Source organism: Amia ocellicauda, chromosome 10 (assembly GCF_036373705.1).
Source record: "Amia ocellicauda isolate fAmiCal2 chromosome 10, fAmiCal2.hap1, whole genome shotgun sequence".
Classification (NCBI taxonomy): domain Eukaryota; kingdom Metazoa; phylum Chordata; class Actinopteri; order Amiiformes; family Amiidae; genus Amia; species Amia ocellicauda.
In genome coordinates this window covers 18,870,532-18,889,154 of record NC_089859.1, presented here as the reverse complement: position 1 = coordinate 18,889,154, position 18,623 = coordinate 18,870,532, and the positions used below count along the sequence as shown (strand labels likewise).

Below are 18,623 nucleotides of genomic sequence, written 5' to 3'. Positions count from 1 at the left end.
AGGTCTGCTATATCTCAGACCACTTCAGGCCTGGTTCAACAAGCTGACGCTGAATCTGCACTATGATCGCCATCGCAGGGTGCTGTTGGTACCAGCTTGATGGAAGGCACTCCAATGGTGGAGACAGCCTTCTCTTTTATTGGGCAGCATAGCTCTCAGACCAGTTTGTCACCGGGAGGTGCTCACCAGTGACACCTCCAATGTTAGGGTGCGGTGTGGAATGGTGTGGGAGCCCATCTGGGCTGGGTTCAGCAAGGCGTGCACAGATCTCTTCATCTCGCGAGAGTCAACGCACTGTCCCCTGTGTTTTTTTTTTCTCCACAAGTCAGACAGCCCTCTGGAGGCCTCCTGTATGTGTTTCCCCCAATCCCTCTCCTCCTGGCGTTTTTGCAGAAGCTTCAGTCAAAGAGCGCATTAGTTCTCATGGTTGCTCCTTGTTGGCCCAGTAGAATGTCGTTTTTGGCTTCTGGACTGGGAACCATTCTCAGATTCCACTGCGCTTTGATCTGCTGTCTCAGGCAGCAGGTGCATTGTGGCACCCAAACGTGTTGCAACTCTGGGTTTGGCCCCTGATAGGGACTGGATTTCAGCTTTAGGGCTGTCAGCTGCTGTGGCCTCTACGCTAGGGCTCTGTCTACGCGCTCTCAATAAGACTACCACTTTATGTCTTTATGTCTGACACTTTTGAGTGATCATTGGGCGTGGGGTTCACAATCCCATTGTGTTCTATTGCGAGTATTCTGCCGATCAGTCCTCCCTCGCAACAGCATGGATATACTGTATCCCATAATCCCTGGGGAACTGTTTAACAATTGAAAGATAGGGTTGGCTTGTGGATGAAGAAACAGTTCTCCAGCTTCCATGGTCGCTCTGTTGGCCTTTTATTGCTGGAGCTAAAGAGGCAGTTCTGCCTGCATGCAGTGTACTTGGGTTGTAATAGAGGGCGGGCCAAGCAGGTTACTGCATGCAAGGGCCTATCAGCAGCTTTGCTAGAAGGCTTTTCATAACATCAATGTTAAAAGTAACTACCCATAATCCCTGGGGGACTGTTTCTTCATTTCAGGTAACCAAGTTTGCATCTGCAATCCAACATTTTGTTCTGATCCAATAACAACATTTGTGAATGTCCTCCTCCATCTTCGAATTTTTTTTGTTAGAATCTGCTGCAAGCTACCCATTAGTGGACACGCCTGCTGCACACAGCAATAGAACAGCGATGTTATTGACCTGTTTCTAACCTGTTTTAATGTGGGCAGAGACTTCAGGAATAAGGTGCCCCTTTCTGAAGAAAGACAGTGATGGCTTGGAATAATGGGAACTGCAAATATATTCTGGGTATTATGCATCTGTCAGTGCAGTGGCCAGGATGTATTTTGAAGAAACTGTAGACCCTGACTTGATCACAGAGCCCAGTGCCAAAGCCTCTGAATATGGAAACTTTACCAGACAGGGCCTGAGAGTGGCTAGAATGTCTGATGGTACCAGCTCACAGGCAGCCTAGTGATACAAACCTCCATCCATCCATTGCCAAGATGCAGGGATTCAGAAAGTAAAAGAAACAGTATCTGAATTTTGATGACAACCCCACCTACTCAGTGCCCCCAGTGAGAACTATATAGTGAGTCATTCCCTCACCCCCAACCAATCCAGAGTCCCACATGCCCCCCTACCCATGCTCTGCTGTTGCTGCTCACAGTCCCACTGCAGGGGAAGCCATGTAGCTACCTCAGTGTGCCTCACAGCGTTCTCGCAGTGCACAGCATCAGAAAAGCACTTCATCTGAAAAACAAATTCTGGGCTTTTCATTTTTTATCCATTATAATTTATTTTTCATTTTCTCCCTCCCACCCGAAGCCTGTTTTTGAATGTATAAGATTGATCATCTCGGATGTGGTCAGTGGACCGGAAAGGCAGCTATTGAATGACTTGTATTCTCCCCAGACTCACAGGGCACATGGCTCTACCAGCCGCGCCAAAGTTCAGCTCTGAGCTCAACTTATGGAGTCATGCCTTGTCTTCTCATATTAAATCCCAGTGCTTGATATTTGCAGCTGTTTGCTCAGTGCTCTCTAGCATTTAAAGATAAAGATAAAGAATGAAGATGTTACGGTGTGTCCTTTTGTGTCTGACATCTGACGTAGGGAAAATAAATTAAATTACATGGAAAATTTCAGGGGAGCAGTGATAGATTTATCATTGTAGCGAGGGTCAACTGAAGCTGTTTGAAGCTGTGTCACCAGACTTGTTCATAGCCTGTTTTTCTTAGGTTTCAGCAGTAAATTGTTTTATTAATACTCATACAGTTTCAAATGTACATAATCCAGGAAATATTGGGAAGCCATTTGACAGTGATCTGTCCTGGATCTGGACTGTAACTGGTGTTTGTTTTTTTCCTGTGTGTGTGTAGGGGGGGGGGTCAACATCAGTTGAAATGGAGTGCAGATGGCTGGGTTGGCCATGGACTCTCTGTAAAAAAAACCATATATTATTTTATATGTACCTCTCAATGCACAAAATAGAAACATAACAATTACCAAAAAAACATAGAATAAAAATGTATTTCTAACTCTTTGGGAGTGCCAAAGGCTCCTGTACCAATCCTAAAATCCAGCTGGGTCTGCAGATCTTCAGGAGCTGCAGGATAGGGTGTGCATGGAACAGAGAGGGAGCTGCACTGCGCACTGCAGGTCTGTTGTCGGCAGCTGGAAAACTGAGAGCAGAGTTCCTCAAATAGCACACTGCTAAATAAACAAATAAATAAATGTTGTTCTAAAAATAAATGTTAGAAAAACAGTTCTGTGAGTCACCCGAGGCAGTAAAATGTGTTCATATCTGCCTCATTATGGATGCAAAGTTATTCATTTGTAGCATTCAGAGCTCAGGCACACAGTGGGCAATGTCACAACCCACTGACTCTGCACTTGTACACAATGTGTGCAGGCTCCAGCCTAAACATCGCTTACATTCATTCACGATGTGTAGGTTCGCCAAGAGTGCATGTTCCCGTAGAAATGTGGCTTCTTGTGGACTTCTGATTAAATGACTCATCAAATCACTGTTTCTGTTCCCTGCTCTGCATAAGATGCCTTTACTCAGCTTTGACTGAGAACTTCGCCTCAGGCCAGTCTGAGCTGCTACCCTGATGAGCTGCTCTCTTGCATTCTGGCCCAGTATGTGCTGCAGTGAGAGGGAGTGGGTAACCTGTCCCTAGCCGCGGGGAGGATGGGCTTCCTTTCCTTCTTCCCACACCTCCTGAGCCACAGTGACTATGCCGTCCACACCAGCCCCCACTGCCTGATGAACACCAGCTAGTCTGAGGTTTCTAAACATGCATCTAAAATTAATTTATGTTTGTTTTGAGGTGTCTGAGTGTATCTGCATTTCTCAGTGTAGGTTCTGAATAGTTCTCCCGGTCAGCCGTCTCCCTCTGCTGTGTTAGGAGATGTAGTGTGATGGTCAGTACTGACCTCCTCACCCACAGCCCCTGCACTGCCACCACATTGCTGTGCAGAAATCACATTAAAAACATGTAAAATCAAGGTTGTAAAGTTGCCTCTGTTTTCCAGATCCCAGTCTCCCAGTGACCTCTCTGTGACACAGTGTGAGTGCCTATTGAGGTTAAGGGATTATTTGCATTGAAGGTTTCTGGTTTGTTATTGAGTTTAGCAGGACACCATGGGTAAGCCCTCCAGGTACTGAGGATGGTGAATAAAGTTGTAACAGAAATGACAATTAGTCAGAAGTTTGCAGTGTTTTAGCTGCTTCAATGTACGCATGTACGGCCCTACTACTACAAGAATAATAACTTAATGTGGTGTCAATATTACTAGTTAAAGATTAGATGAGCAAGTGGCTATGCTGGGTGTGTCTGGGAGCCACAGATTATCTCAGTGCAGCTATGGAATTTTGGAGCTTCTTTTATTTGTACAAACAAACGTGAAAACAACATTCACATTGACCTTTTGTACCTAATGTTGACTACAGGATGAGTAAAGGAGCCCATAATAACTCATCCATCTCCACTGTCACTTTATGCCCATAATTCCCTTCAATAAAGATGGATTGAAATATACACCGATCAGCCATAACCTTATGACCACCTGTCAAATATTGTGTAGGTCCCACTTTTGCTGCCAAAACAGCCCTGACCTGTCAAGGCATGGACTCCACTAGACCTCTGAAGGCGTGCTGTGGTATCTGGCACCAAGATGATAGCAGCAGATCCTTTAAGTCCTGTAAGTTGCAAGGTGTTGCCTCCATGGATCGGACTTGTTTGGCCAGCACATCCCACAGATTGGATTGAGATCTGGGGAATTTGGAGGCCAAGTCAACACCTTGCACTCGTGATTCATCAGACCAGGCCACCTTCTTCCATTGCTCCATGGTCCAGTTCTGATGCTCACATGCCCATTGTAGGTGCTTTCGGCAGTGGGCAGGGGTCAGCATGGGCACCCTGACTGGTCTGCGGCTACGCAGCCCCATACGCAACAAACTGCGATGCACTGTGTGTTCTGACACCTTTCTATCAGAACCAGCATTCACTTTTTCAGCAATTTGAGCTACATTAGCTCGTCTGTTGGATCGGACCACACGGGCCAGCCTTCGCTCCCCACGTGCATCAATGAGTCTTGGCCGCCCATGACCCTGTCGCCGGTTCACCGCTTTTCCTTCCTTGGACCACTTTTGATAGGAACTGACCACTGCAGACCGGGAACACCCCACAAGAGCTGCAGTTTTGGAGATGCTCTGACCCAGTCGTCTAGCCATCACAATTTGGCCCTTGTCAAAGTCGCTCAGATCCTTACACTTGCCCATTTTTCCTGCTTCTAACACATCAACTTTGAGGACAAAATGTTCACTTGCTGCCTAATGTATCCCACCCACTGACAGGTGCCATGATAACGAGATTATCAATGTTATTCACTTCACCTGTCAGTGGTCATAATGTTATGACTGACCAGTGTATAATAAATTGCAGATCTGGCCCTTCAATTAAGATTCCAAATAAGCAATGTAGGGCTTATAGGAAATATATGTAAATATATATTTCTGAGTACTGGGGACTCAGTGTCCTGCTGGTTTTTGATTCACACTCAATTAACTAAAACCTTAATTTAACTAATAAATTGCTTTATTTGACATTTTACATGACTAAAGGTTTGAGAATTTTGGTACTTAGTATACTTGTATATTCAACCTGACATCTCCAATGATTTAAAATTCTTAATAAGCTCTGATTAGGCCAATCAGTTCAATTAAGGAATTGAAATACAAAATACTAGCAGGACATTGGGTCCAGCACCTGAAAAGGTGCTGTTATTCAGATCCAGACGTGTTCATCCCCAACTCCCCCTACCGCCGCCCTGGATACACGGCCTCTTTCTCATCTTCCCAAGATTCTTCAGGGCCTCTGTATCCTCTCTCAGCAGCTGACTCGTCATGTGTCTCATTGTCCTGACTACAAGTTTTTTCAAAACCCTAAATGTGATTTTGCTGTCCCATCTAGCCGAATAGTTGCTCCCCATCCCTTTGCATTTCATGGCTGAATTGCTGTGCTAGATGTTACTGCAAGTTTCCCTGACCAGGCCCTCTTTCATGATTCATGCATTATTAGCATTTCATATATGAAATGACTGTACATATTTTTAGTTGGCTGTTTATGCAACAAAATATTAACCTCCAGTGCTTCGGGGACACCATGAACTCAACATAATTAAAATGCAGGAATGTTTAGAAAGAGCTCTTCCTGGAATCCAAGGCAGTCTGATTTGCTGATATTGTTGTCGTTGTTGTATTTTCCTACACAATTACATCTGTGCAACAACTGATCATATAAATTATTTAATATTCCCCGAATCTGTTTTTCTTTTTTAGCATACACACAGACATAATTAGTACACAATGCTCGTGGCAATCCAATTGTTTATTGTATAGGGGAAGGAAAATAAGAAAACATTTTAACTGGTGTTGAATCTAATGAGCTTATCTTATTAGGGGAGCTTATGCATACATTATTTCAAAGATAAACAAAGATAACCCTTGATTATTCTTTGCTTCTTCTTGATTTTAGCCAGATTGATTATTTGTTTATCAGTATTGTGGATAGTGTAAATATCTGCCATTTGTTATTCAGCTGGTTACTGTAGGAGGAGCAGAGTACTGTGTAGGCAGGTGGTCAGTAATGGCAGCTCTGGAGAAATCCATCACCTTCTCCTTCAGCTCCCCTGGGATGGTAGGGCCTGGTGTGGCAGCCATGTCACATAGCATAGATCAGTGATGGAAGTGTGTTGGTTAGCAGGAGGCTGTGTCAGAGTGTGGGGTCAATCGATTCCCCCTTGGGCACCTAGCATGCCAAGTTGGGTGCAGGCCTCTCTCAGCCACAGGCTCCAAGAAAGATGGGAACATCACAATGCAGCTAAGGAACCAGTTCCTTCATTGCTACATGCTGCTCTTTCCAAAGTGTGGAGTTTTGTAGTGGATAATGTACGTCCACCCCCACCCTAGATTGTGCTGCCTCCTGGAGCTACCACAGAGAATATCAGATCAACAGAGAATAGTATAAGTGTGGGTGGTGCAGCACCAGCCAAACAAGGCAGACTGTACATACCTTGAGGGTACACTTCCATAATCCCTTAGCACTGTCGAAAACATTGCAGACATCTGGCTCCTGTTTCTGCACACAAGCTGAGCTCCCTGTTCCCCTTCAGAGCAGATCAGAAGGTACAGAGCTGCCAAGGAAAATCATAGAAAGTTTCATCATGGTTTTACAATTCACTGCAGGTCACATGAAGAAAAATAAGACATTTCATGTGGCAGGATAGTGTATTACAAGACAGGAATGGCAGTGATTATAAAATTCTTTAAATTTGGACAGATCGCTTATGAACTGGTTGGGCATATTGCCCCTCACAAAAAACATCCACTGCATAGTTCACAACTGGAGGGAGATTAGTCCATTTACTTTTGGAAATATATTGCAGCTATATGTCCATATCAATAAAACCACAGGATGTTATCTTTCAAGTCGGAAGCACTGCCCTAGGAGGAGGGGTTTCTGCGCACTTCCATAGCAACCTATCGAAACAACGTCACTCTATCAAAGCTGCCATTGGCCCCTGAGCCCTTCCCACTTCCTGTTTGTATAAACGGTGACGTCTGCACAGGAACTTCCTCTTTCGCCTCTTCGCTGCCATTGAAATTCTGAAATCATGTGTGCAATTACAACACAGTTAACCTAGCTGTGTGCATTTTGACATCACTGCATACTCATCATCATCATCATCATCATCATCATAAAAGTAGTTGTGTTGTTGTTTTTCTACAAAATCTTGTGCTTCTCTTAGCCTTTTCTGAGTTAATTTTATTATTATTACATAATCATTAAAGTGATAAGAAAGCAAGTGAGGCTCTTTCCCTTTACCTCTGCTCTCTCTGCTCTGGCTTTCCTTCAGTTTCTCAATCCAGAGTGAATTGTTTGTTGTGGAATGCATTGCAGTTCCATTGTCTATTATTATCTATTGTCCCGTTTCCACTGGCGGACGCGTCCGTGTTTTGTGGAGGTTAAATATCTGGTGCTGGACGTGTCCGTTAGTGTCCGTCCCGCCACTGAGGACATGATTCGCTGTCAGGAGCGGAGGTGTGCGCTGGACTTGTAGAAGAGGAAGGGAAGAGATCAGATACATTGTGTCGGAAGATATAAGTGCCGAGTGCGATCACGCAGCATGGAGTGAAATCCACGTACAGAAACAATGCTTACAGTTAATATCCGAGTGTATTAAACACTTGGATTTCACAGGACCGCTGCGGTGCCCTGACTAGTTAACAATAAACTGAAGGATAATAATCAGATCGTAGCAGCCGATGGTATTAATATCGTATGACAGCTGGCCGGTGTTCAGGCTGTGTGTGTGTGAATGGTGTGCAGGACAATCCAGAGACAGTCAGTGTGAAGGCGAACACCATTCAATGTGTCCATTTACAAGATAAATGAATGAATAAATAAATACAGCAGATTTGGGTTTCCCTCTAAAACATTAATAAATGTGTCCATAAGTCCATTGTATATTGTATCTGGATGATTAATCGTGAAACGTGTGTATTTTGTTTCAACTGTAACTTGCCCTGGTTAAGGACGTCTGTTAAGTAAATTATAAATAATTCGGCAAAAAGTATTGTTTGCAGTTACAAATCTGCAAAAAGAGTAATAAGTTAAGGGAGTCACACTTTGCCGTTTAAAATACATATATACTAGCACAAATGATGATGATAATAATAACAAAACATATTTGCTATTTAGTATTATTGTTGCACATGGAAGTTTTCTTACAGTAACGTAATGCGTGCCTGAATATAATGTTGTCTATACACGTTTAGCTCTTCCTAATATCTCTTAACATAAACGTGTATTTATTACGCTGTCTTCAATCATGTAAAGCACAAAGAATAAAATAGACACAAAAGTCCTCTCCATGTCAGGCTGTGTCGCTCGTAGTGTTGATCTCTGTCTCACAAACACAAACCAAACCCACAATCGCTCTGCTCCTCCCATCAGAGGGACGGACTTCACAGCGGCCTGGTTTGACAAAAAAGCTCTGGGACGGCACGGCATGGCACGACACAACGCTTAAGCCAGTGGAACTGAGGCATAAATAGCCCAATTTCAGTTTATATAAACTGAATCCATCCAGTTATCAGGCTTGTGTTACATGAAGTCTGTATAGCTCATGTTACGTATGTTGTTGTTTTTCTTGGCCACAGACAGACATAGATCATACTAGCATTCATGACAGAGTCATGTGTGCATTCCAAGTGTTTATGTTCTTTTTAGTTTTAGACAATTTTGAAGGCAGCAGCCAATGTGAATTTAAGAGCTCTTGAGTTTACTCCCGGAGGTGTTCGTGAGAGAATCTCTGTGATAAAATCTTTTTGTTTTAATTTAATGAAAAGGAAAAGCCACCGCAAGCTGAGAACAGTGGTAGATGCTTTGTGCACACAGCCCTGGAAATATTTAATAATATCCCTTCCAGCTCAAGATTTCTGTGATAGTGATTTATAATTTAAATATAATTTGAAATGCTTTGTCCTCAGAAATGTTATTAGTGAAGGTAAATCTGAGATGAGCAAGGTAAAGCAGTGAGTAAACTGTTGTAAAGTAGACAGAACATGGAATATAAGCCAGAACAATGCATGAGAGAGTGCAGAATTGCAGATGAATTGTGCAATCAGGTAGATGATTGCTGTGAGGCTGTAGTGCAGCAATAAAGAAGAAAACATTAAACAATAGCTCTGGGGTTTAAAATCAGGGATAGGTGTCATCTTCTGCAGTGTACAGAGGAATGAAAATTCCGACTTCCTCAACCAATTTTCAAGTTCAGGAAATATGTTTATGAAATAAACAGCTATTGCATGGCTTCCTAATGTTTTCTGTGACCTTGCTTTACCATGCAATGTTGCCTCGGTTTGTGTATGTAGGCCATCTGTGTACTTACTGCAGAAAAGAACACTGCACTGTCCACACAGGAAGCACTACAGGGACAGCAGCAATACCAGCAACTGCAGGCAAAAATAATCAAATGTTCCATTAACCGCCAAACAGTCCTGAACTTTCTGCATGAGTCTTCAGGTCCATTGCACAGTGCCCTAGGAGAGCAGCTTTCATCATGAGAACTGAGCAGCAGAAGACCAAACTAATTTACTTTCAGTAACATTAGGAGCGAGTGTTGAGTGCCCAAGAGCACAAAGTGAAGCACTAATCCCCCCCCCTACATCTCTCTCTCCTGCAGGTCTTTTCCATAGAGCGATCATTCAGAGTGGCTCTGCGTTGTCCAGTTGGGCTGTGAACTACCAGCCGGTGAAGTACACAAGGCTCCTGGCAGAGAAGGTGGGCTGCAATGTGCTGGACACACTGGACATGGTGGACTGCCTGCGCAAGAAGAGTGCCCGTGAGCTGGTGGAGCAAGACATCCAGCCAGCGCGTTACCACGTGGCATTCGGGCCGGTCATCGACGGCGACGTCATCCCAGATGATCCAGAGATCTTGATGGAGCAGGGCGAGTTCCTCAACTACGATATCATGCTGGGGGTCAACCAGGGCGAGGGCCTGCGCTTCGTGGAGAATGTGGTGGACTCTGAGGACGGCGTCTCTGGCAATGACTTTGACTTCTCTGTGTCAGACTTCGTGGACAGCCTTTACGGCTACCCTGAGGGCAAGGACACATTGCGTGAGACCATCAAGTTCATGTACACCGACTGGGCTGACCGTGAGAATCCTGAGACGCGCCGCAAGACGCTGGTGGCACTCTTCACTGACCACCAGTGGGTGGAGCCAGCAGTGGTGACGGCCGACCTGCATGCACGCTACGGCTCACCCACTTACTTCTATGCCTTCTACCACCACTGCCAGAGTCTGATGAAGCCGGCTTGGTCTGACGCTGCGCATGGAGATGAGGTGCCCTATGTGTTTGGCATCCCCATGATAGGCCCCACCGACCTCTTCCCCTGCAACTTCTCCAAGAACGATGTGATGCTCAGCGCTGTTGTCATGACCTACTGGACCAACTTCGCCAAGACTGGGTGAGTGCCAGAGACCCCCCTCTTTTAACGCATCTTTCCTGGTCTGTATCACACCCCCCGTTAATACTAAACAAAATGGCAAAAGGACTGTGTACTGGCCAGGACCGTTATTTCCTCTCATTGGTGAAGAACTGGTAGAAACTACCCAATGGCATGTTAATTATGCTGGCAGGACAGTCACCTTCATGCCATACAGCTTTCTAATTAACAAAAATATATCTATGTATCGTGAGCAATTGTTTTCAGTTTCTGTAGGTTGTCTGTAATGCAGTCTGCCTCTACAACCAGAAGCAGCTCATCTCTCCTTTTCTCTGCAGGGCTAGTTTTCCTGAGAAGCAGCTCATTCATTATTTATAAAAACATTTACAAATGAGAGGAGGCCATTTCACCCATCGTGCTTGTTTGGTGTCCATTACACCAACTCTTGCTCCAAGTCAATTTGGCAATTAAGCACCAGGTTCTGATGCTTGCTGGACTGGGGCTGGGCTGGATGGGCAGGTGTTGAGCACAGTGGGGAGCTGTTGGAGGCTATAGGTGGGAGGCTGGGCTGGGATTTGATTCACAAAGAGATTCTATTAACCTGTTTGTAATTTCTCTCACAAGAGACGCATCTGTCCTGAATTTCTGGGGCAATTCTGAAGGGAGCATGGAGAACAATGAGCCAGCAGCTTTGACTTCAGCTGCAGTCAATGAAACATGAAGAAAAGAAACAAAAACAATTGAGCATGTAGGCTGGGTACAATAAAATCAAGGTTTCCAAAGACAAATGCCCAGCAACCAGGGTCTGAGCACAGTGAGTTAACGTGCTGCCATTTTCCTCTCACTCTCACTTTATGTGCTGTCTGGCACTCTGAGTTCTGCTGAATTCAGATAGTAACTTGCCTGTATCATGAAACATCATCATCTCTCTCCTTTTGTCTGTGTGGTGACAGAGTGTGCCGTGCTCTCCGGATTCCAGAACAAAAATTACAAATGATGGAGACAAACTCCATTTCCCTGCCTGTCTCGTGTGTACAGGCATCTTCATTTAGTCTCTGGGGTGACTGTGCACTCCCCTGCTCTTCACAGCCATGAAAGACTCACCCCCCCTAACCCTTCACTAAAACAAGGCAGCTCTCTTTACTCATCCTCCTTTTACTTCTCCTTACTTTGGAAAATTGAAAATCAGTCGTTGCTCTAATATGCGTCTTAGTCTTTTTTACTTTGAGACTAGGTTGCCCTTTCTCACACTGCTTAATAGGTACCAAGGGCTTAGATTTTCACAGGGAAGCATTTACAGTTCGAACTTGACAAGCAACACCTTTACTTTAATTAATCGCAATTCAGGTGCCTCTGAGTTCTGTGAAACCAATTGACCTCCACAGACAAGCTTTCACTGGGTTTATCAGCTCAGGAAAACCTGCGCTGCATGCTTCTCAAGAATCCTTTCTTTAACTTTGGAACTTTTGAATAACGAGTATTTTCTAACAACACCCACTTGGGCCTCAACCACTCATTTAAATTGAACACTTGATGGGAGATTTGTAGCCGATATCTGGATTTGCATTAAAGAGTGAAAGGAAATGGCACTGTTTGTTAGGGGGTTTGAACAGCATTGATTGGGAGCAACAGTGTGGATGGAATGTAATGAGTTGAGGGGAGATGGCTGCTCTCAGCTGGACTCCTGTGGTGAAGGGCAGACAGGCGCCTGTCAGCCATCACTCACCTGCTCAATGGAAACTTGAGAGACAGGGCTTGCTGACCTCAGCTGTCTTGCACAGTCATTTGGACCAAGAGGACAACATCTCTGGGGTTGTGTGTGCCAGTGCCAGTGCTAGTGCACAGGACAATCTTCTGTTTGTATCCATGGATACTCTAAACTCCAGTCCACTGGCACACTGAGACACTGACACATAGAGATTGATTCTAACACTCTGACACATAAGAACATAAGAACATAAGCAAGTTTGCCATTCGAGGAGGAGGCCATTCGACCCATCATGCTCATTTGGTGTCCACTACTAACTAAGTGATTCAAGGATCCTATCCAGTCTATTTTTAAATGTTCCCAGATTTTCAGCTTCAGACACATCGCTGGGGAGTTTGTTCCAGATTGTGACAACTCTGTGTGAATAAGTGTCTCCTTTTTTCTGTCTTGAATGCCTTGAAGCCCAATTTCCATTTGTGTCTCCGGGTGTGTGTGTCCCTGCTGATCTGGAAAAGCTCCTCTGGTTTGATGTGGTCGATGCCTTTCATGATTTTGAGCACTTGAATCAAGTCCCCACTGTTCCAGGGTGAAAAGGTTCAGTTCCCTCAGTCTCTCAGTAGGACTTTCCCTTCAGACCTGGAATAAGTCTGGTTGCTCTCCTCTGAACTGCCTCTAGAGCAGCGATATCCTTCTTGAAGTGTGGAGCCAAGAACTGTCCACAGTATCCATATGAGGTCTAAGTAGTGCATTGTACAGTCCATTTTTAATATCGTCAACGAAAACTATGACTAAAAATATTCGTCAACGACCTATTTTCAGTGACGATAACTATGACGATAACGACACGAAATACTGGGAAGAAAACAATAACTAAAATAAAATGTCTTCTAATTTTAGTTGACTAAAATGTGATGAAACGAAAATTAAACTTAAGACTAATGGACATAAATTACAGTATTTTGGTCCAATCATAATCATGCATTCCTTGACTCGGTCATCGTGTTCCTGTAGCGCAACTAATCGCAGTTCTGCGCAGATCTGCGTTGCTCCACCAATGGGATCGGTGGGATTCTGCAGATCTGCGCAGAACCGCGGAAATCTGCCCAACAGAATTCGACCCGATTGTACCCAAGGGTGTGTTTTGCTAAACACTGAACGCACTTGATGTGGTTTAATGGATTGAGCTTAACGTGAAGTTGATACAGATTGTGTGAAGTTAAACGCCTGTTCTTTTGTATATAGGACTGGTAAGTGAGGGTCTTGTAATTAGTAAAGTTTGGATCTAAGTACAGTAAGCCAAGTTTAGCACTTACAGCATTAAGTGCAATTCACGCTTGGCTACAGTAGGGCTACAATATGCTTTTGCTTTTAATATCACTTTAAACATGCAATATGTTGTATATCAGCGGGGGAAGTCTTTGAAAATGAAATGTTAATGCAAAAGCCATTTGAAATGTTAATATTGTCAGCGAATGTGCGTACTGGAATATAAAAATACAAATGTCATGATTATATTTGCATTTTGACCTAAATAACGCGTGCATAAATGGAAAATGAAAATGCAGTGGTGGGATTACATTTGCATTTGAATAAAGTCCACTATATGCTTCCATACTGTTCTTCTAACTCTAAATCTATTTCAATAGAGACTTCAAACTTAAAAAAAAAAAAAAAATTACAGAAATTGGTGACCATGAAGTTTACAATACCAGTTTGTGACTACATTTCATGTTTTGCATCCATCCACTAAACATGTAATCCATGTAAACATCTGGCATCAGACATACTGCATAATGGTGATGATGAAGTAAAAAAAATAACAGTCTTAACATTACTTCCCTTGTTCTAAATTCTACACTTTTGACAATATACCCTAACATCCTGTTTGCCTTTTTTATTGCTTCCCCACATTGTTCGGATGGAGAAATTGAGTAGTCCACATAGACTCCTAGGTCTTTCTCATGCGATACTTCATCTAGTTCTATTCCTCCCTCCCATGTAGGGGTGGGCGATCTGACGATTTTATATCCGTCCATGATCTACTTTTCAAGCAAATCGTAGAGATCGCGATCTTTTATGTCCTCATAATAATGTTAAAACTACAACACTGACTGCCTACTAGATGGCTGTGCTGATTGGCAAAATTATACCACGTGTCTCTATCATGTGTGTTTCATGCGTGGTGACATATTAGAAAAAAAAATCAACATGCATTAGCAGCATGGCGGATGAGGAGCTGGTGCCGAAAAAAGACTCATCAGTTGTGTGGCAGTGATTTGGCTATGCACAGTCAGACATTTCTCAGAGAAAAGTTATCTGTAAACTTTGTCGGGTAACGGTCGGCTCTTCCAGAGGTAATACGACAAATCTTTTCAACCACCTGAAAAGGAAACATCCGAAGGAACATGCCGAGAGTATTTCCCTCAGGTCAGTACAACCCCACTTATCTGTATCTTACGAGGTCCCGAAACAAACAGTAATCACTGACAGACACATTGGAGCAGTCGAAAACATACGACACAAGCAGCAAATGATGGATAGAGGTGACGGAGGCGGTCACATTCTACTTAGCTAAGGATATGGTGCCATTCACATCTGTGGAAAACGTGGGATTTAAAAGATTGATCCACACTTTAGACGCACAGTATGATTTGCCAAGTCGCAAATATTTTTCTAATACCGCCATTCCCCATATGTATAGTGAATGCCGACAGAGGATCGCTGCAGAAATAAAGCATGTAGAATTTTTTGCAATTTATTTTATATAATATTATCTATTGGCTGTGATTGCCACTTGAAGTTGAAACAGAATGTTTATTTTTCAGAATTTGAAAAGTGCACCGCTTTGTGTTGTTTATATTTTATTACTGCAATTTCTGAGAATTTTAAGATGTGTGTTATTTAATGTTTATCTATTGACTGCTGATTACAACTTTAATAATTAAAATAAAGTTAATCTCAGGCCATTTAATGACCATTTTGACAACTGATTATTGAATTCAATGTTGTGTTTTACATAGATAAATCCATAGGCTTGTTTTAGTCTGGATATTCTCTATAGTACATCTAAAAATTGGGAAGATCGTCATTCAGATCGTGATTATGTGTTATAAGATCGTGATATGATTTATTGGGAAGATCGCCCACCTCTACCTGCATGTAATACCTTGCACTTGTCCACATTGAATTTCATCTGCCAGCTGTCGGCCCACAACTGAATATCATCTATGTCCCTTTGAATAACCTGTGCTGCCGAGATTGTATCTGCTGAGTCACCTATTTTAGTATCATCTGCAAATTTGACAAGTTTGCTAACTATCCCAGAGTCCAGATCATTAATATAGACTGGAAAAAGCAAAGGCCCTAGTACTGATCCCTGTGGAACTCCACTAACAACCTCACTCCAGTTAGAAGCAACTCCTCTAATCGACACCCTCTTGTTTCCTATACATCAACCAGTTCATAATCCATCTACTTACATTACCCTGAATGCCTACAGCTTCCAATTTGAGGATCAGTCTTTGGTGTGAAACCTTATCAAAAGCTTTTTGAAAATCTAAGTATATAATTTTTGCCAACATTTTACAAGTAATGCTGGTGAGATTGGTCTGTAATCTCTTGATTCAGTTTTGTTCCCTTTCTTGTGCATTGGTATGACATTTGCCATCTTCCAGTCAGTTGGCACATCTCCTGTTCTAAGTGTCATTTGGAATTTTTGAGTTAGTGGCCTATAAATAATTTCCCTAAATTCTTTAAGTACTGTTGGAAATATACCACCTGGCCCAGGTGATTTGTTTGTTTTTAATTCTGCTAGTCCCTTTAGTACCTCCTCTTCATTTATCCTGATCTCTCTTAGGGTTTGACTGGACTGATTGTTAACCTGTGGCATGTTATCCGTTTTTTTATTTTGTAAAAACCTCTGTGAAATACTTGTTTAGGACATTTGCCACATCTTGTTCGTTTTCTTAGATACTTCCATTTTTAGCCTTTACCCATTTCACTTCCTCCTTTATTGACCTTTTGTGTTGAAAAATGCTCTTTACATTAGTTTTAGCTCCAAGAGCTATGTTTCTTTCTATTTCCTTCTTTCCTTTCCTGATCCCTTTCTTAAGATCCCTTTTGTATGCGCTGTACAACATTTTCTTTCTCTTGATATTTTTTTGCATACTTCTATTATACCATTTTGGCCAATGTTTTTTGGTCCTCAGTTTGCTAAGTTTTGGTACAAATTTCTCCTGAGCTTTGAGTAGTATATTCTTAAAATATAACCATCCATTTTCAACTGAATCTGTATCCAGTGTGCTCCAGTCTAACTCTAAGTGCTGCCTCATACCTTCAAGGTTTGCTTTTCTAAAATTGTAGATCATTGTTTTAGACTTGGTGCTTGTTTTTTGAAAGAATGCCTCAAAGCTAACCATATTGTGATCACAGTTTGCCATTGGTTCTCTAACTAGTGTCCCTCTGACTCTATCTTGGTCATTTGAAAAGATCAAGTCAATGCATGTGCTCTCTCTGGTTGGTTCCCTGACAAATTGAGTTAGAAAGCTGTCATTTACCATCTCAACCATTTCTATTTCTGCTTCTGTAGTCCCAACTGGGTTTTCCCAGTCTATGTTTAGGAAATTGAAATCCGCATGATAACAGCCACACCCTTGCTACATGCAGTCCTGTTTACATTGTACAATGCAACAACTTTCTGAATATCTGAGTTGGGTGGTCTGTAACACACTCCTGCCACTAATTCTTATTCAAAAGTTGAACCCACAAAGATTTTGTTTTGTTACTGGGATCTAATTTGAGTTCTTCTGCCTCAATGTCATTTCTGAGATATAATGCTACCCCACCAACTCTTTGATTTTGCCTGTCTCTGCTAAACTGTGTGTATCCTTTCAACTTGTATTCATCCCCATAATTTTCTGTAAGCCATGTTTCCGCCACTCCTACAACATCATAGTCACACACCAGCACTGTGGCTTCTAGGTCTAACATCTTGTTCCTTATACTCATGGCATTGAGGTACAAACATTTCAGGATTTTCCTACTAGCATTTTCCCTTTGTTTTCTTTCCTCAGTGGAACATCGCCCAGATGGACACTGATACTTATACACTGACACTGATACACAGACTGATTCTTTCACACTGATACTGACACAATGATACTGATACTGACATACAGACTGTGGTATGTCATGCAGCAAGGTAGGAACAGATATTTCAAAGGCAGCAAAGTGTCCATAAAAAGCAGCATTTATTGTTGTTGGTTGAAAACAAAACAAAAACAAAAACAACCAAGGAACAAACTGACATGTCTTCCATAATGTTCAGATCATTGTTGGCATGGATGGATTGATGGATGCATGGATGGATAAATAAATAAATATCTCTCAACAGCCCTTTCCTACTGACCCCATTCAGCCTGCTTTGATACCCTTTTGTTTCAGGGACCCCTCCCCCAGACCAAACCATTTCCCAAAATAAGGGAACAAAGAGACAATATGCATTCACAATCATACAAGTTACCAACTAACACAACAATGTTTTTAATTACATAAAAATAACAAAACAAACCCTTTGTACTTAAAGTGCATACAAACAAAATGTATTTTCCAAACATAGAAAAACCTATTGGGCCCAGATTTAGGAATATACTAGAGGAACTGCATAAAGACCCTAAGAAAATAAGAAAAATGACCTCATGCATACACTTCCCCCCACCCAAAGTCAACTTCTACGCCCAACCACCCCCCCTGCTCAGGCTACTGGTTTTTTAATCGGGACCGGTTTCTGTCACTGCTTTTTTTCATGTGACAAAAAATCTCACACATTGACAAACCACAGAGTTATGTTTATGCATCACAATACCTTTAAAATACGACAACCTTTAGGCCTATTGGTGCTTTGACTTAACTCCTATTTTAAGTATCATAGCACCATAGCACCATTAAAATAATCACTGTTTTAAACAAAGGGATGGGCTTTGCTCCATCACTCTGACACTGACACACAAACACTGATAATGTCACAGCCACACAGACACTGATACTGACACACTGACATGCACACGAAGCATCCTGGCCCTGAACTATTGAGCACTGCAGGTATGGAATTCAGACTCCCTGACTGACAGTGCTGACTGACACAGTAGAGCTGGCAGGTGGAAAAAGCCAACTTGGCCCAGACTGCTTATGCACTGGTAGCTCCTGGTCACTCCAGCACAGTGACTGCCGGAGTATCTGCTCAGACTCCTGCTGGCAGGGACTGTGAGACTGTAGGTGCTGCAGAACCCAGAGCCCTGGCATGTGAGAAATGAATGCCTTGTTTATCGGTTAAATCTGCTCCCCCATGCATGCATGACAACAAAAC

General features: G+C 42.7%; 1 protein-coding gene across 3 annotated transcripts in view; it reads left to right on the top strand.

The window, feature by feature from the left end:
* nlgn3a (neuroligin 3a) overlaps positions 1-18,623 on the top strand; it is a 242,431-nt gene that overhangs the window by 215,910 nt on the left and 7,898 nt on the right. For all 3 annotated transcript variants that reach the window (XM_066715389.1, XM_066715388.1, XM_066715390.1), the window contains one exon: positions 9,783-10,572. In XM_066715389.1, the coding sequence (XP_066571486.1) occupies positions 9,783-10,572 (790 nt within the window). The remainder of the gene's footprint in view (positions 1-9,782; positions 10,573-18,623) is intronic.